General features: G+C 44.9%; 2 protein-coding genes and 1 pseudogene across 2 annotated transcripts; all 3 read left to right on the top strand.

Annotated features, from left to right (window-relative positions):
• Positions 1-202: 202 nt before the first annotated feature.
• LOC123446957 lies at positions 203-894 on the top strand. The gene has a single exon (XM_045123504.1). The coding sequence runs from the start codon at positions 203-205 to the stop codon at positions 653-655; it is 453 nt and encodes a 150-aa protein (XP_044979439.1). The 3' UTR covers positions 656-894.
• Positions 895-3,102: 2,208 nt separating this feature from the next.
• Positions 3,103-3,571, top strand: LOC123450148 (annotated as a pseudogene).
• Positions 3,572-5,108: 1,537 nt separating this feature from the next.
• LOC123446760 lies at positions 5,109-5,555 on the top strand. The gene has a single exon (XM_045123304.1). The coding sequence runs from the start codon at positions 5,109-5,111 to the stop codon at positions 5,553-5,555; it is 447 nt and encodes a 148-aa protein (XP_044979239.1).
• The last annotated feature ends 14,434 nt before the right edge of the window (positions 5,556-19,989 follow it).

Here is a 19,989-nt window from a genome sequence, read left to right as displayed (position 1 = left end):
TCTTTCCTTGCCATTAGCAAGAAGGTCTGTCTTCTCTTCTCCACGTACTACGTCGGTGCGGGGGACTCTATAAAGTACGGCATGTGTGCCTGTGCGTCTCTGCATTGCAAGCATTTGCAGTAACAGTTTTAGTTATCCCTAGTCTTGTCCCTCGATCACCAAGCTAGCTCGTACCCACTGCCTTTCCCGAACCCTGATCAAAATGGCACGGTGCTCACGCGCTTGGCTCCCGCTGCTTCTTCTCGCGTCTGCCCTTGTGCAGAGCTCCTGCTGGTCGAGACCGTCTCCTCCGGAGCCGCAGGAGCCCGGGGCCGTATCTCCGGTGGTCCACGCCGCCGCCGAACGACCGCGCCTCCGGGACGACGGGGCGCCCCAAGTCCAGCCCTCCACGGAGAAGGGTGCGGCCGGTCATCATGGAGCGAGCGCTGGCGATGGTGGCGCGGTTGCAGCTTCGGCGATGGGCGGCAGTGGCGGTGTGTCGTCGGAGCAGAGGAAGGGTTCAGGGGCGCCGGTGCTGCAGCAGGCGCTGGAAAGGATGCTGGGCTCGAAGCTGGCGCGGCGGATGCTGGGAGGGGAGGCGGAGGACTCGGCGGCCGGGCCTTCGTGCCACTCCAACAACGCACGCATCACCTGTGCCCCGCCGGCGCAGCACTGACCACCGAGTTTGTTGCCAATGCCAAGTTTACGACACGGATCCCGGAACGACACGGCGCCTCGACCCTCATCACCATGAGAGTCAAAATGGATACAAATCAATTGATTCTATTGTACTCCATATAGCTACTTACGTGGCTTGATCCGTGTCCATTGATTGTAGGTACAACTAGGGAACAGCTATTGTAATACAGATGTACATCATATAGCTACTTACGTGGCTTGATTGTAGGTACAACTAGGGAACAGTCCTTTTTTACGTTAGCCATACATGGCATGTTCCGTGTTACTTGTCCTTTCAATACACCGAAAGCCAAACTGGATACAAATCCATTGATTCCATTTGCCCCTTACGCATGATTCCCAAACTCCAGCGGGAAGCCGGCCGGGCACCGCATCCGCCGATCCACACCACCGGCCGGCGACGTCCGTCCGTTGAGCACCGCGTCCGCCCTCCGCTGTAGGCCGCCGAGCGCCGCGTCCGGAGCCCGCACGTCGACACCAACCGCTGGGCACCGCGTCCGCCGCCCGCCCTCCACTGCACGCCGCCGAGCGCCGCGTCCGGAGCCCGCACGACGACAGCAGCCGCCGGCGCCGCTGGGCGCCGCTGCACGCATCGTTTTGGTCGACGGTACAGGGGACGTGGCACCGTTCCACGTTCCCGGCAACTGCGCTACTGACCAGCTAGTCCGAGCTGATTCCTTCGTCCCTTGATATGATGCCTTCATCATGTAAATTAACACTAGCTCTTTCGACCTTAGTTTGTTCTTCCAGAAATGTGAACCTCTTTCGTTAGTCTACGCATTTCATTCGTAAGGCGCCGGATCAAGACTTGCTTCCATTCGCAAAGGTGGTCGATCCTCATGCATCTGCATGCATGTAGAACGTACTAGTAGCATATTTTTAGATTTTTAAAAGGAGCCTGCTACTCCACCACTTGGAGGGCCGTTCGATCTACATGTGGCCGTCGGATCTGCTCCGGTCAGGCACCCCATAATTCCTGAAACGATGGCTGAGTTGCAGAAACTTTCGCTTTGTTGTAAGAAATAAACTTTGGACCCGTTAATTCCTGAAACAACGGTCGAGTTTCAGAAACAATTTGCTTGTTGCAGGATTTTTCTTTTCTTTGTCTTTCTGCAACATAGGTACTTTTGCGGAAGATTTTTTGCAACAAAAGTTAATGTTTCAGGAATTTTTACAACAAAGCTCAAGTTGCGGAAATTTTTTGCAACGTTCATGAGCGGCATGGACGGCTGGTGGCGGTCGGATGGTCAGAACATAAATCTATAGTAGACCACTGCAACATCGTATATGTTTCAGAAACATAGTCTTTGTTGCATAACCGCATAGTCATTTGGACGCGTGTCTTAAGGTGGCTGACGCGTGTCTTACGGAAGATGTACATCATATATACATGCATGCATGCTGGTTAAAAAACGCGTCTTTCCTTGCCATTAGCAAGAAGGTCTGTCTTCTCTTCTCCACGTACTACGTCGGTACGGGGTACTCTATAAAGTACGACATGTGTGTCAGGGTGGACACGGTCCGGGCCGGTCCGGTCCTGGTCCGAGCCGGCGTTTGGACCGGCCGCCGGCGGTCCGGTCCGGACCGGACCGAGCAGGCTAGCGGTCCTCTTTTCAGGGACCGCACCGGCGAGGCAAAAGCCCGGGCCGGACCGGCGGACCGGCCAACAGCTCACCGGCGGCGAGGTGATGACCATGGCATTGACTATCGAAGGCTCTAGGTCGTAATCGGAAGCGGAGACAGAAGGAATAGGTGCGGGCACTCATGTAGAGCTCGATACCGAGGTCGGGGAGGCCGGAGAAGCAGCGACGGCGACGGAATCAACGATGAACAGCGACGGCCGGAGCTGGAGATCGAGCAAGATCCCGACTGATTCGTGGCGAATCCCATCGATTTTGTTACGGGGGGGAAGGCGATCCGATGCTTGCGAAACTCCTGGACATGGTGGTTCGTTCTGGAGAGGACAGTGGCCACGTCCTCCTCCATCTCGTGCTCTGGATGACGGCGGCGGCATAGCACGTCTCCCCCGCCATGCCTGAGCCGCCATACCTCCAGCACCACCCCGGCACTCCTCCAGCACGCCCCCGCCATGCCTCCAGCACACCCCCGCCATGCCTCGCCATGCCGCGGCCGTGCCCTCGCCATGCCGCCGGGGAGCTGTTCGGTCCGCTCGGTCGGACCGGGCTTTAACCGGACCGGACCGACCAAAATTCGGTCTTGTTTTGAGGGACCGGACCGGCCGGTTTTTATGGTCGGGCCTGGACCGAGCCGGCTCGGACCGAGCGGTCCACGAGCGGGCGTCCAGGCTGACATGTGTGCCTGTGCGTCTCTGCATTGCAAGCATTTGCAGTAACAGTTTTAGTTATCCCTAGTCTTGTCCCTCGATCACCAAGCTAGTTCGTACCCACGCGGACCCTGATCAAAATGGCACGGTGCTCACGCGCTTGGCTCCCGCTGCTTCTTCTCGCGTCTGCCCTTGTGCAGAGCTCCTGCGGGTCAAAACCGTCTCCTCCGGAGCCGCAGGAGCCCGGGGCCGTATCTCCGGTGGTCCACGCCGCCGCCGAACGACCGCGCCTCCGGGACGACGGGACGGTCCAGCCCTCCACGGAGAAGGGTCCGGCCGGTCATCATGGAGCGAGCGCTGGCGATGGTGGCGCGGTTGCAGCTTCGGCGATGGGAGGCAGTGGTGGTGTGTCGTTGGAGTGGCGATGGGAGGCAGTGGTGGTGTATCGTCGGTTCAGTGGCGCCGGTGCTGCAGCAGGCGCTCGGAAGGATGCTGGGCTCGAAGCTGGCGCGGCGGATGCTGGGAGGGGAGGCGGAGGACTCGGCGGCCGGACCGTCGTGCCACTCCAACAACGCGCGCATCACCTGTGCCCTGCCGGTGCGGCACTAACCACTGACCAGCTAGTCCCAGCTGATTCCTTCGTCCCTTGATGGTGCCTTCATGTAAATTAACAGTAGCTCTTTCGATCTTGTTCTTCCAGAAATGTGAACCTTTCGTTATTTTGATGATATATGATTCTAGTCTAAGCATTTCATTCGTAAGGCGCCGGTCAAGACTTGCTTCCATTTGCAAAGGTGGTCGATCCTCATGCATGCAGATGCATGTAGAATGTAGTACTAGTATATTTTTAGATTTTTAAAAGCCGTCACTTTCCATGAGCGCACGTGAAGAGATAGATCGTGTATGCTAGAATCCCGGTAGTAGAGACGGTGGGTTTTCCTTGTGCTGTACTTTGAGGAGCTCCTACCGATGTCCATCGGTGAGGCAGTGACGGCGACAGAGAAAGATGTGTTGGCGGAAGATCCTATTTTTCAAAAAAATAAAAACATCTGCAGCTGAAACTTGCAAATTCTCAAATGCCTGTAGACACGACCGATTAGTGATCGAACGTGTTCGTTTTAAATCCTTATTTTTTATCCATGCAGCCGCATCTTTCATATTTCTTTTCATATGTTCGATCATTTACACGTGATTGACGAAGAAGAAAAGAAAAAGAAAAGAATAAAGAAAGAAAGAAAAAAGGTGATCTTGAATGGTGTGCGTCCTACTTAACGAACTGACCAGGTATGTCCGGACACGTCCACGAGCTCTCATAATGTTTTTATATTTGAGATAGATATAAAAGATGCCGATCAATCCGGACATTTGAGATGAATATAAAGGGTCTAATTGTGTTAATTTTTTGTGATCAGTCAATGATGCAGACAGACCGTTCTAACGTTTAAAACGGGTTTAAGAGGTCCCGCTATAGATGCTCTTACTTACCCGTTACCAGCTACTAGTAGATGCAACACTTTCACACCTCAGCGAATCTTTGATGCACATATACTACTGCAGAATGCAACACCAGCGTATCTTCTTGTAAAATGATCCACGTGCTACAGTAGGTGCAAAACCACGCGCCGACAGGTGGGGTGCCGCATGCATGCAATGCAAGTCTGTCATGCCAGACACGGCCGGCCAGAGCCAAAGGAGACACGCGTAGTTTCCAGGCAGACTGTCTGTCCGTCCCTCCCAACTTCAACGTTTGCTGCTCGAGATAGACAGACTCAAGAATCCAGATGATACATACACTATGCTAATGTGTAGTGTATTCTTCACCCCGCACGTTACTTAGCAAGAAGGCCTCGTCACATGCCGGCCCGGTGAAAAGAAAACTGTGTGCGTGGGCAGGGTGCCTTTCCTCGCCATTGCCTCGTCATTTCGGTCTATCTTCTCTTCTCCACGTACGTCCCAACACCCTCTATAAGTAGGCCGTGCGTGCCGGTGCATCTCTGCATTGCAGTAACAGTTGTATTCCTGGTTAGTTTGTCACTCGTCGTTTGTGGTAAAAGAGCCAGCGCTCAGTAGTATCTATTCTTCGAAAGAAAGCTCACCGACACCTACCTACGTACGTACGTAGTGCCTCGCCGAAACCCAGGCGAAAATGGCACGGCGCTCGCACGCTTGGCTCACGCTGCTTCTTCTCATGGGTGCCCTTGTGCAGAGCTCCTACGGGTCAAGACCGTCTCCCCGGGAGCCGCAGATGTCCAGGGTCCACTCTCCGACGATGGTTCACGGCACCGTCCAAACGGAACCCTACGGCCGCGACGACGGGTCGACCGTAATCCGGCCCTCCACGGAGGAGGGCGCGACCGGTCATCATGAAGCAAACGCTGCTGATGGGGGTGCTGCTGCAACTTGGGCAATGGGCGGCGGTGGCGTTGTGTCGTCGGAGCAGAGGAAGGGTTCAGGGGCGCCGGTGCTGCGGCAAGCGCTGGGAAGGAAGCTGGCGCGGCGGGTGCTGGGAGGGGAGGCGGAAGACTCGGCGGCGGGGCCGTCGTGCCGCTCCAACAACGCGCACATCACCTGTGCCCCGCCGGCGCAGCACTGACCACTGACCAGGGTGCTTCTCGCAGTACGTAGTTCGGGAGAGCTAGCTAGCTTGTCCCAGCTGATCCATTCATCGTTGATGTTTTCATGTAAATTAACACTAGAACTTTCGATCTCGTTCTCTCAAAACATGCTAGGCTGAGTTGAAGTTGATTCACCATGAGACCTCTTTGATTCACTCATGACTCATCCTTGATGCTTTCATGTAAATCGATTCAGTAGCTCTTCTGAATCTCGTTCTTCCAAAAATGTGACCCCTTTCGTTGTTGATGCTACTTACATGATCTATACTTACTTCATAATTTTTAAGGCATCATGATATATACTACTCCCTCCGGTACTAAATATAAGTCTTTAAAGATGTTTCATTAATGGACTACATAAGGATGTATATAGACATACTTTATAGTGTAGATTCACTCATTTTGTTTCGTAATTAGACTTCTAGTGAAAAATCTTAAAAGACTTATGTTTAGGAACGGAGGGAGTACTATATTAAAGCTGCTAAGCTAGCACCCTCCGGTGCATTTCAAGTGTTGGGCGATGGTTCTCTTCTTAATTGACACGTCACCATATTTATCTGTTTGCCATGTATTGACTGAGCCTGATTTTTTTCAAAAAGAAAAAATCATGCTGCTTGAGAATTATAGTCGAAGGCATTTTTTAACATAGTATAGACATAGATGTTCATATGTATGTACATATACCCAGGGGCGGAGGCAGGGGGTGCCAGCAGGGGTCAGACCCCCCCCCCCCCCCCCCCACCGGCTGGCCCCCCATGATAGTTCGTTAGTAGGTACTACTAGTGTCCTGGTAGTTTGTACATATAGCTTAGCTTTTATGTGATGGCTGATCGCTAATTTTTTGGTGGAGTTAGAAAACTTGCTAGCCCAACTGCCCAAGGCCCAACGTGGGAATCATTAATTAAGCCTAAAAAACTGGATGTGATTACGTGCATGCAGCCACAGCCAAGGAAAAGCAGTTATATCCTTCAATCTAGCCTAAAAAACTGGATGTGATTAGATTACGTGCAGCCAGGGCGCCGCTGGACTCTGAAGTCTGGATCGCTGATCCCTCAATGTCGCTGCCACCAGGATGCCCCTGTACGTAATAGTTTGTCAATCGCTGATCCTTCGAGTCTTCAGGTTCTGCATCGCCGGCCGTCCCTGCCTGCCCGTCATCTGTCGCTTCTCATTCTTCGTCGCCTGTCGCTTCCCGTTCTCCGTCGCCGTCGTAATAGGGACTAGGGAAGTGGTCTAAACTTCAGAGTTCAGTTCGTGCTTCATCGGCTGATCGGCATGATGCCATGATATATACATCAACAAATCAAAACTTCAACTCGCAATCAAGGTACGTCGTCGCAGACACACTGTTAATCTTGGTGAATTAGTGCCGTTTTCATGAAGATAGTTTAATTTACTGTTCCACTTACTGAAGGATGAAGAGAAAGAAGAATACAACAAAAATAGATTCGTTTTTCAAGCCTATTGCTTCTACCTCTAATGCAGCTGAAACTGCAAATCCACCAGAGGAGCAACCTGTTATAGATGATAATTCCAGCCCCAGTTCAGTTGATTGCCTCGCCCCCCTCATGTTCAAATCCTGGCTCCGCCCCTGCATATACCTATTCCTATGAATGCGCACGCGCATATTCTATTCCTATAAGCGCAATTCAAAGACTGAGCCGACACATTCTCTTAAGATTGATGAAGTCGTTATAGACACCTTCGTAGCCGATGAGAATGTCTCCTCTTACTGAATGCACATCTCATGAAGGGCTAGAATAAATTTAAAAATATAAGCATCAATGTCAAGTCTACGACTGGAACTCTCATGAGTTGGGATACCATTGTTCTCCTTATCATTTAACCACAAATTGGTTCGTCACTTGCGTTTGTTACTTACCCATCATTTTATATATCCTCCTCTCCCGTCCCTTCGCATGACCCTTCACGAATCATTTCATCGTTCTCAAGAGATATTTCTCTTCCTTCGGCACATGTTGCAGCAAAAGCGTAGTGACGGCCCAACTTTCTTTAACCATGTCTCTCTTTCTTCCTCTGATCTTGTCGTTGTTGCTCCGTTGGCCCAATGAGCTAAACCCGGGGTCTATTTCGTGAGGAGCGACGTGTGCGACAACGAGGACTGGCAGTGGGTATCGCAACTGGCCACCATCGACAGCGAGTGTTTCAACGTATATAGTAAATAATTGAAGTTGCTAAGCTAGCTTCACTGTCATGCATTTGAAGTACTCTACCTTCAGTGCTTCTGTACGTGACACGTGTTGGTTTTTATTTAATTCACTATTAGATTTTTCTTTTTGTGTTTGCTACTGTTTTTTGACACAATATAACGCCGGTGCACACATATACGCGAGCACCAGCGTTATAGACTTATGAACACACGCAAGCACACTATCTATATGAAAACATTTGAGATACTAAGCCGGGACTACATTTTGAAACCGATGAAGGCACCATACATGCTTCCGTGGTTGACGGGGACGTCTTCTCGTACTGAATGAATATCACCAAAGATGCTTAAATAAATCCAGGAAAGTGGGAGCAACGGAGCCAAAAGAGTACACCGTAGATGTCACATACACTGACTTCTATGAATGCACCCGCACACCCAACCCATATAACGCTATCAGGAGAGACCGGAATAAATTCAGAAAAATGCGAGCATCAGCATCAACACAGTTACACTCACCTATGTAAATGCGCACACACACCCAATCCCTATAACATTGTGAGTAGTATAAACGGTAGCAGTTTTTCCTTATTCTACCTTCCATATAAAGTTAGGTTAATTATGATGCACTACCTAGCAGCTTTTTCCGTAGGACATCATAGGATAAGAAAATTAAAGAAAATTATGTGCCTTAGAGCATCTAGGTTAATACCAATTAAACTGTGAGAGTTAGGCTTGATTTAACTGATAATGCATCTCTAATTCGATCAATCATGCATGCTATTTTTTCACAACTAAGAATTACGGGTTGCAACATATATTACTCAAAATATTATGTATAAAGAAATCGTCATTGCACTGTAATGCCAAAGATTCCATCTTTTCACTTGAGTATCTTCATTCAATTTTTTGCTGTTTTGTGAACTGATGTTTGTATGCATTACATAAAACATTAACACTGTTGGGTTTTTAACTCGGCTACCTATACCGAGCCTAAAAGAGTAGGCTTTGTCTATTGGTGGATCCTTTCTACTCCCTCCGTTCCTAAATATAAGTCTTTATAGAGATTTCACTAGTGAACTACATAGGGATGTATATAGACATACTTTAGATTATAGATTCAATCATTTTGTTCCGTATGTAGACCCTTAGTGAAATCGCTTAAAAGACTTATATTTAGGAAAGGAGGGAGTATTTTTTTAATTCACTTTTTTTGTTTTTTTTCATCTACTGTATCTTGCTTCATTCATTAATATAAAATTTCATCTATTATAGGGTGGGGTGTTATCTATAAAATGTGATCTTCATGTTGGAGCAATTTTCTTCGGTTCGCAGGATGCTTCATTCTGTATAACTTTTGGTTGTATTAGATAGTTTTCAGACTTCGGCTATCTTGATAGGAACAACTTTTGCCGAAACATTTAAAATATATAGCTAAGTACATGTAACTATAGGTGAACTGTTTTTTGATATCTTTCGATATTTTTCGAAGTTAAATTGACTCACACATTACCAACTGTCAGTTTTCTTACTCATGCTTTCTTTCCTTGTGTAACCATCCAAACAAGCTTCACGACGGCCGCGCCTCCGCCTACTAGTTTTCTAATGATCTGATTCCATTTGAGCCGATAGGGGTAACTTGCAAAGGTGGTCGACGATCATGAGAGATGTGCAGCCATGCAGGAAAACATTTTTTTTTTCTTTTTTGTGGAAGCGGTCGTCAAAGTGTACAGTTTCTGTCACTGCGTGTGCCGCGAAAGTCAGATGGCGGGCAATCTCAGCTCAGCTTCCAATCCCATGGGCCATGCATGGCCACACCAGTCGCATCACTCCAAAAGTCCAAACCCCAGTTGGCGAAGTTTGACGAAGGCCTACGAGGCAATTCCGGGAGCAATAATTCTAGATCTACGGGACTTTTACGGAGTCATTACGGACCTTTCCTAAATAATCTCAGTCCTTCCTGATTTTTCATCGGGTGACCCGCCTCACTCTTTTTCTCTCCAATCACCTGTTGCCATGTCATCATGTAAACAAAATCAGTCTGTAATTGTCCGTATGTGTAGCATTACTGTTCCGGGAGAATAAAACGGCGAGTTTGACGACGTGGTGCCCGCGAAAATAGTTAAACATGCGTAGTTTACACTAGTAGAAAAAGGGCCTTTGGCCTGAACCCTTTAGTCCCGGCCTGCCTCTGGGCCGGGACTAAAGGCCCGGCTACGTCGTCCCAAATCGCACGAGGCTTTGGTCACGGCCCGTAAGGAGCCTTTAGTCCCGATTTGTGTCTCGACACGAGACTAAAGGGTTTGGAGGATTTAGTCCCGGTTCGTGTCTTGGACCTTTAGTCCTGGTTCATGTCTCGAACCGGGACTAAAGGGTTTGGAGGATTTAGTCCCGGCTGGTGTCTTGAACCAGGACTAAAGGGTAGACCTTTAGTCCCGGTTCGTGACACGAACCGGGACTAAAGGTATTCAGATATTTTTTTTCTGTTTTTAAATTCTTGTTTGTAGTTTCTATTTTAAATTGATTATATCTTTTAGGATATTTGATGTTTTTGATTGATTCTTTTTGCATTAGATTCAAAATTTTGTCTAGTTTCTGTTTGTGCCATTAATTTTCAAATTTGAATGGTTTAAATTTGAATTTATTTAAATTTGCTTCAAACCCAGTTTTTAATAACTTGAGTTTACAAATAGTTTTTAATTTAATTTTTTTTGCTCCCACTCATGTGTTAGATTGTTGTCACCGTAAGATTTATTTGGTTATTTTAGAATAATTTAAATTAGGATTTTAATTAAAGAAATATTTTTTTTGCTTATATAGTTGTTTTAGTCATTTAATTGTTGTTTATTATTATTTTTAGTTAGTTCTTTCTGTAGATTTTAACATGTTGTAGTATGGTGCATATTTAATGCACAACAAAATCTACAGTTCAATTAATTTTTAAAAAATGCCTTTGTAGCAGATGAGTTTTCGTCTAAAACCTTGATACTTTGAGTTTTGTAGAAAATAAACAAAAATGATAAATCTTCAAAAAATAAACAAAAATGGTAAAATCTTCAAAAAATAAAATCCTTTAAGATGTTGTTAGGTTTTAGTGTCTAGTCGGTATAGAAATTTTGAGATATGAATTTTGACCATTTTTGCAAAAAAGGAAAAAAATAAACGGCTATAACTTTTGCATACGACGTCCAAAAAAAATTAATATATAAAAAAAAACTAGAAAAAATTGGTACTCGATTTCACCCGGGCTTGCCTGGTGAAGTTTTCTCACATGCTCAAAATTCCAAATGAAAAAAAAGTTATTTCAAAAAGAAGTTTTTCCAAAAAAAGTAATTTTATTTAAAAATATTAGGTTGTTTTCATTGAAATTCACTATTATTGTTACTTATTAAGTTTATTTTAATAATTGTTTGTAATTCAAAAAATTAAATCATGTGACATGACATCAAGACCCAAGTTGTTTAGGATTGATAGCTTACTATTGTGAGGAAAACAACAAATGCACACTTGGCAACTAGGGTGAGGATGGGTGATTAGAGATTAAATTGTCCTCTTTAGTCCCGGTTGGTGAATCGGGACTAAAACCCCTTATGAGCCGGGACTAAAGGCACTGTTCCCACTAGTGTTACGCTGTAAGACTGACGGTGTGTCTCTCTTGGTTTTGTCTCTGATCTCCAGCGCTTGGATGTGAACAGGGCGAAAAGGTTTCATCCCTACGTGTCAGTCTACGGTCCAGTGGCGTCCATTAGGAGCGCGTTTGGCAGCCCGGCCTGGCTAGCTCAACGCTGCCTCATATGAGGCTGGTTGAACAAATGCATTATTTAAAACTACATCTATAACCTGTCTAGCTGGTCGTATTTAGTTCTCACCCATTAAGGGATGGCTTAGCACGGTGTTTGGTTGCGTCGTCCGAACTCACACATAAACACGTTATTTGGTTGCATATGGGGTGCCAGATGTGTTAACCTTGTATCCTATGTGGTGAGGTTACTTTACACATGATCACACGTAGTACATCAATGTCACAACAGAGCAATGACAACGAACTGCACGATGATGACGAAGTTCTTCACAGCAAGCCATGGCGCCGCCTTGCCAACTGCAATGTTGCCAACTTCAACCTCGCTAACTTTGTGCTTTCGCACATAGTTGATGAGAGCTTCTTTTGTCGTCTGCCTAGTCTTAAACCCTCTATGTGGTTGTTGTTGCTGTAAGAGGCAACTTGTTCAGTGCAAGCTTCCCACAAACTGTAAACTCCAGATACCTTCCCGACAAACAACGATATCATTTGTCCAAGGAGTGCACAAGAGCAGCAACTGAAGCAGCAAGCAAAAGAACAACCAAGAAACAAGCAATGTAGCAAAAGTGGTAAGCATGCATAACCATATGGCATAGCAAGTTCAAACCTAGCACTACTCGGGTGTCATCCTACCACCACATTCAAAAGAGGGTGTCATCATACCATCGCAAGTACACGATCACGAGAACACTACTATAAAAATAGCTATAGCCAATATGGACACTAATGACGCACTATACATGTGGTGCGCCATTACTAAATAGTAATGGCGCACCACGTGCAGGTGCGCCATTAGTAAGCAAAACAGTAATGACGCATCAGGTGAAAAGTACACCATTACTAAGTTTGACCAAGGTTTGACCCAACCACACACATAATAATGGTGCACTTTGTATAGGTGCGTCATTACTAAGTTGACATAGTAATGGCGCACCTTCACAAAGTGCGCCATTACTATGTGTATGACTGGGTCAAACCTTGGTCAAACTTAGTAATGGCGCACTTTGTAAACGTGCGCCATTACTATGTCAACTTAGTAATGACGCACCAGGTGAAAAGTGCACCATTATTAACTTTGACCAAGTCATACACATAGAATGACACACTTTGTATAGGTGCGCCATTACTAAATGCACCCCCTCCCCCGTGGACCGCCTTTTCAGTTTTTAAAAAACTAAAAGAAAATGATGGAAATGTCAAAAAAATAAAAGAAAATAAGTTCCCCATGTGATATGTGGTCTAGTTGTTGGGAAAAACAAATATGAATTTCGACTTTATTTGCAAAATCTCTCTGGAATTTAGTAAAATGGGCATAATTTTTACATACGAACTCGGATTAAAAAGTTTTTTATATGAAAAAATCATCTACGCGAAAAGTTACATGCGAATTCAACCGGGGGAACCCCGTTGAAGATTTTTAGAATCCCCAAAAACCTAACAAAAAAAAGATACGGGGCTTTTAAGATCTAGAGGGGAAAAAATTCAAAGTTAGTAACGGCGCACCATTTGCTAGGTGCGCCACTAGTAACAGAAAAAATTGGATTCGTTTTTTTTGGCACAAATGTTCAAAATATGATACGTAATATGACCGGGAAGTTTGAAATATTTTTTCAAAATTTCATCACACTCATAACATGAGCAAAGTCCTAGACATCAACAAGGTTTAATAGGATGGATATGATAGATATATCAACGAGTGTCTCTTAAGTGAGTTGGTGCTGGGGTTGGATAGAACTGAGAAGTTAAGCGTGATGTGGTTGGAATAGTGTGAGGATGTGTGACCTTTCGGGAAGTTTGACCATGGAGTGTGATTTGACTTGAGATTAAGCATATTGACTCGAGATTAAGCCATAGTGACCCCAGATTAAGAAAAAAAGGAAAAAATTATAAGCTACATAAAATATACGTCGTCATCACCGTCGCTATTGCCATCGCCACCGAGGATCATGCACGCGGTAACCAGCAGCAAGCTCTAGTAGAAGCTTTTGCCCAGCCAGCTCCCGAGCCAGAGAACCATGTGAGGTCTGTGATGACCCACAAGTATAGGGGATCAATCGTAGTCCTTCCGATAAGTAAGAGTGTCGAACCCAATGAGGAGCAGAAGGATCTGACAAAGTGTTTTTCAGCAAGGAAATATCTGCAAGCACTGAAATTGTCGGTAACAAGTGATTGTGTGGTGAGATGATTCGTAGCAAGCAACAAGTAACAAAAGTAGCAACGGTGCAACAAAGTGGCCCAATCCCTTTTGTAGCAAGGGACAAGCCTGGACAAAGTCTTATTGGAGGAAAAACGCTCCCGAGGACACATGGGAATTTCTGTCATGCTAGTTTCATCATGTTCATATGATTCGCGTTCGTTACTTTGATAGTTTGATATGTGGGTGGACCGGCTCTTGGGTACTGCCCTTACTTGGACAAGCATCCCACTTATGATTAACCCCTCTCGCAAGCATCCGCAACTACGAAAGAAGAATTAAGACACAGTCTAACCATATCATTAAACTAGTGGATCCAAATCAGCCCCTTACAAAGCAACGGATAAACTAGGGTTTAAGTTGTTGTAACTCTAGCAACCCATCATCTACTTACTACTTCCCAATGCCTTCCTCTAGGCCCAAATAATGGTGAAGTGTTATGTAGTCGACGTTCACATAACACCACTAGAGGAAAAACAACATACAACATATCAAAATACCGAACGAATACCAAATTCACATGACTATTATTAGCATGACTGATACGTCTCAAACGTATCTATAATTTTTGATGGTTTCACGCTATTATCTTGTCTTCTTTATGTACCTTTTATACCTTTTTGGGACTAACTTATTAATTCAGTGCCAAGTGCCAGTTCCTTTTTTTCCGTGTTTTTGACTCTTTTCAGATTTGATTTTGGAACGGAGTCCAAACGGGAGAAAAAACCCCGAAATGATTTTTTTCCCGAATGGAAGAAGACCAGGGGGTTTTGGGCCAAGCCAGGTGGGCTCCAGGGAGCCCACAAGCCCCCACTACGCCACCAGGGGGAGGCGACGGTGGGCAGGCTTGTGGCCTCCCTGGCCGCCCCTGACCTAGGTCTTTGGCCTATAAATTCCCAAATATTCCGCAAAAAATCAAGGGAGCCTCGAAAATACTTTTCCGCCACCGCAAGCTTCCGTTTCCGCGACATCTCGTCTGGAGACCCTGCCGGAGGGGACTTTGGAGTTGGAGGGCTTCTTCATCATCATCATCGCCCCTCCAATGACTCGTGAGTAGTTCACTTGAGACCTACGGGTCCGTAGTTAGTAGCTAGATGGCCTCTTCTCTCTCTTGGATCTTCAATACAAAGTTCTCCATGATCTTCATGGAGATCTATCCGATGTAATTTTCTTTGGCGGTGTGTTTGTCGAGATCCGATGAATTGTGGATTTGTGATCAGATTATCTATGATATATATTTGAGTCTTTGCTGATTTCTTATATGCATGATTTGATATCCTTGTAAGTCTCTCCGAGTCTTGGGTTTTGTTTGGCCAACTATGTCTATGATTCTTGCAATGGGAGAAGTGCTTGGTTTTGGGTTCTACCATGTGGTGACCTTTCCGAGTGACAATAGGGGCAGCAAGGCACACATCAAGTAGTTGCCATCAAGGGTAAAAAGATGGGGTTTTATCATTGGTTTGAGATTATCCCTCTACATCATGTCATCTTGCTTCAGGCGTTACTCTGTTCTTATGGACTTAATACACTAGATGCATGCTGGATAGCGGTCGACGTGTGGAGTAATAGTAGTAGATGCAGAAAGTATTGGTCTTCTTGTTTTGGACGTGATGCCTATAGAAACAATCATTGCATAGATATGGTCACGACTTTGCGCGGTTCTATCAATTGCTCGACCGTGATTTGTTCACCCACCGTCTACTTGCTTTCATGAGAGAATCCAGTAGTAAACACTACGGCCCCCGGGTCTATTCACATCCATCGTTTACACCTCCGCTTGTACTTTGCTTTGTTACTTTGTTGCTTTCAGTTCCCACTTGGCAAACAATCTATAAGGGATTGACAACCCTTCATAGCGTTGGGAGCAAGTTTTTGTGTTTGTGCAGGATCTTGAGATACTCCTCCACTGGATTGATACCTTGGTTCTCAAACTGAGGGAAGTACTTACCACCGCTGCGCTACATCACCCTTTCGCTTCGAGGGAACACCAACGCAAGGCTCCAAGGCCACGGGGGAAATCCTTTGCATATTTTCCTAGGAAGTCCTTTAAGGCATAGCCGCAGCTGAAGGATTCTTGGTGCCGTTGCTGAGGAGTATCAAGCAACACTCCTATTGCTGGCGCCGTTGGAAGGTCTTTTGTTGCAGTAGCAGAAGTATTTCTGGCGCCGTTGCCGGGGAGGAGAAATCAAGATCTATCCAAGTAGGTCTCACAAACTCTTCTCTTGCATTTACTTTTGTTGCGAGTTGCCCCTCGTTTTCCTCTCCCCCACTTCACATTTGCCGTTTTCATTCGCCGTTTTCTTTTGCCCTTGCCGTTTTCCTTTGTCGGTTTCTTGCTTGTTTGTTTGTTGAAGACATCATGTCTGAAAACACCAAACTTTGCGACTTCTCGAGCACTAATAATAATGCTTTTATTAGTACTCCGATTGCTCCCGCCACTAGTGCGGAATCGTATGAAATCAACGCAGCTTTGCTGAATCTTGTTATGAAAGAGCAATTCTCTGGCCTTCCTAGTGAAGATGCCGCATCCCATCTCAATACCTTCATTGAGCTTTGCGATGTGCAAAAGAAAAGAGATGTGGATAATGACGTGATTAATTTGAAACTTTTTCCTTTCTCGTTACGAGATCGCGGAAAAACTTGGTTTTCTTCTTTGCCTAAAAATAGTATCGATCCTTGGGATAGATGCAAAGATGCTTACATATCCAAGTATTTTCCGCCGGCTAAGATCATCTCCTTACGTAACGATATCATGAATTTCAAGCAACTTGATCATGAACACGTTGCACAATCTTGGGAGAGGATGAAGCTTATGATTAGAAATTGTCCCGCTCATGGCTTGAGTTTGTGGATGGTTATACAAATCTTTTACGTTGGCTTGAATTTCTCTTCTCGCAATATCTTGGACTCCGCCTCAGGTGGAACGTTCATGGAAATCACGTTAGGAGACGCTACAAAACTCCTAGACAATATCATGACCAACTACTCTTAGTGGCACACTGAAAGGTCGTCTGCTAGCAAAAAGGTGCACGCTATAGAAGAGATTAACTCGCTTAGTGCTAAGATGGACGAGTTGATGAATTTGGTTGCTAGTAGGAACGCTACCGTAGATCCTAATTACATGCCACTATCTTCCTTGATTGAGAGTAGCAACGCTAGTTTGGACGTGAATTTTGTTGGTAGGCACAATTTTGGCAACAACAATGCTTTTAGAGGAAACTATGTTCCTAGGCCTTTTCCTAGTAACTCCTCTAACAATTATGGCAATTCCTACAACAACACTTATGGAAATCACAACAAATTACCCTCTGATCTAGAGAGTAATATCAAAGAGTTCATCAACTCTCAAAAGATTTTCAATGCGTCCATAGAGGAAAAACTACTCAAAATAGACGATTTGGCTAAGAGCGTTGATAGGATGTCTTGTGATATTGATGCTTTGAAAGTTAGATGCGCTCCTCCCAAGATCAACTTGGATGAAACTTTGAGAGCTATGCGTATCTCCATGAATGAGAGCAAAGAAAGAACCGCCCAAATTCGCGCTAGACATGAATGGTTTAAAAGGGTGCGTTCTAGTGATGCAAATCACGAAGATCTTAAAGTGCTTGGTGTGTCTCCTCTTGAATCTTTGTTTTCGCATGTCAAACCTACTTATGGAGGGGCTGGATATGAATCCACTTTGGTTGAAAAACGCCCCAATGATCCGGAGTCCACCTATCTTGATGATAAAGGTGTGGAGAGTGGAGTAGAAGAAGTCAAAATTTTGGGTACTAATGAAACTCCCACTTTGGATTTCAAGGAATTCAATTATGATAATTGCTCCTTGTTTGAATGCATTTCTTTGATGCAATCCATTGCAAATCTCCACAGGCTTATAACCAAAGCAAAGCCTTTACCGCGCATATTGTAGATGCTATGATGAAATCTCTTGAAGAGAAGCTCAAACTAGAAGTCTCTATACCTAGAAAACTTCATGATGAGTGGGAACCTACTATCAAAATCAAGATCCAAAACTATGAGTGCAATGCTTTTTGTGATTTGGGTGCTAGTGTTTCCGCGATTCCAAAGTCTTTATGTGATATTCTTGGTTTTCATGAGATTGAAGAGTGTTCTCTTAATTTGCATCTTCCGGATTCTACTGTCAAGAAACCCATGGGAAGGATCGATGATGTTCTTATGGTTGCAAATAAGAACTATGTACCCGTGGATTTCATTGTACTTGACATAGATTGCAATCCTTCATGTCCCACTATTCTTGGTAGACCTTTCCGAAGGACTATTGGCGCTATCATCGATATGAAGGAAGGGAATATTAGATTTCAATTTCCTTTAAAGAAGGGCATGGAGCACTTTCCTATAAAGAAAATAAGATTGCCTTATGAATCTATGACGAGGGCTACTTATGGTTTGAGCACCAAAGATGACTATACGTGATTCCATCACTTTCGCCTAGCTAAGGGCGTTAAATAAAAGCGCTTGTTGGGAGGCAACCCAACGAATCTATCCTTTTTCTTTCTTTTTTGTGTTTTCCACACTTTCATAATTCTGTTATGATTGTGTTTTTTGTGTTTCTTTTTGCGTTTGTCCCAAGCAAAACCGTTATGATTAGTCTTGGGGATGATCGTTTGGTCATGCTGGAAAAGACAGAAACTTTCCGCTCACGAAAAGAATTTTCATTGTTTTTATGTAAGAGATTTTGAGTTGATTCTTTTTGATACTGATTGCTACGCAAATTCTTCCGAATGTCGTAATTGTTCAAAAATTTTGATGTACCAGAGGTATACGAGGTATACGAAATATACATATTGCTACAGACTGGTCTGCTGTTAACAGATTCTGTTTTTGTTGTGTTGGTTGCTTATTTTGATGAAACTATGGATAGTATTGGGGGTATTAGCCATGGAAGATTGAAAGTACAGTAACCCAACATCAGCACAAGTAGAATTTAAGTTTGCTACAGTACCTAAGGAAGTGGTGGTTTGCTTTCTCGTACTAATGTTATCACGAGTTTCTGTTTAAGTTTCGTGTTGTGAAGTTTTCAAGTTTTGGGTGAAGTTCTTATGGACAAAGAGATAAAGAGTGGCAAGAGCTCAAGCTTGGGGATGCCCAAGGCACCCCAAGAGATTCAAGGATTCCGTAAAAGCCTAAGCTTGGGGATGCCCCGGGAAGGCATCCTCTCTCTCGTCTTCAATCCATCGGTAACGTTGCTTGGGGCTATATTTTTATTCACCACATGTTATGTGTTTTTGCTTGGAGCGTCTTGTATCATAGGAGTCTTTTATTTTTGTTATGTCACAATCTTCCTTGCTGCACACCTAGAGAGAGAGAAATGCACTCACCGTAATTTTGTCGACCTGCACTTATATCTTTTGGTAGACAATTCAGCTCACATGTGTTTCACTTATATCTTTTGAGCTAGATACTTTTGCTCTATGTGCTTCACTTATATCTTTTAGAGCGCAGCGGTGCGTGGCTTGGTACTTGATCTATGCTTTGAAAGTAGTCTAAAAAGGGGTAGTTATCCAAAGGATACGAAAACTTCCACCTTCATGTGCATTGAATAGTTAGAGAAGTTTGATTCATCTCAATTAGTTTTGAGTTGTGGTTATGGTAATATTGAAGTCATGCTAATAAGGTGTTGTGAATCTAGAAATACTTGTGTTGAAGTTAGTGATTCCCGTAGCATGCACGTATGGTGAACCGCTATGTGATGAAATCTGAGCATGATTAGTATATTGATTGTCATCCTTTGCGTGGCGGTCGGGATCGCGCGATGGTTTATACCTATCAACCCTTCCCCTAGGAGTATGCGCTGAATGCTTTGTTTCGATTACTAATAAAACTTTTGCAACAAGTATATGAGTTCTTCATGACTAATGTTGAGTCCATGGTTTAGATGCACTTTCACCTTCCACCATCACTATCTTCTTAGTGCCGTGCAACTTTCGCCGGTGCACAAAACCCACCATTAGCCTCCCTCAAAACAGCCACCATACCTACCTATTATGGCTTTTTCAAAGTCATTCCAAGATATATTGCCATGCAACTACCACCATGACATGTGCCACCACGTCTACTTTGCCTTTGCACGATCGTAAGATAGCTAGCATGATGTTTCCATTGATGTCTATGCCATGCTAGATCATTGCCACGGTACACTACCGAAGGCGTCCCATATAGAGTCGTCGTTACTCTAAGTTTTGAGTTGAAAGTGTGATGATCATCATTAATGGTGCATTGTCCCATGTG

The sequence above is a fragment of the Hordeum vulgare genome, chromosome 4H, assembly GCF_904849725.1.
Source record: "Hordeum vulgare subsp. vulgare chromosome 4H, MorexV3_pseudomolecules_assembly, whole genome shotgun sequence".
NCBI classification, from domain to species: Eukaryota; Viridiplantae; Streptophyta; class Magnoliopsida; order Poales; family Poaceae; genus Hordeum; species Hordeum vulgare.
This window is presented reverse-complemented; position numbering and strand designations above follow the sequence as displayed.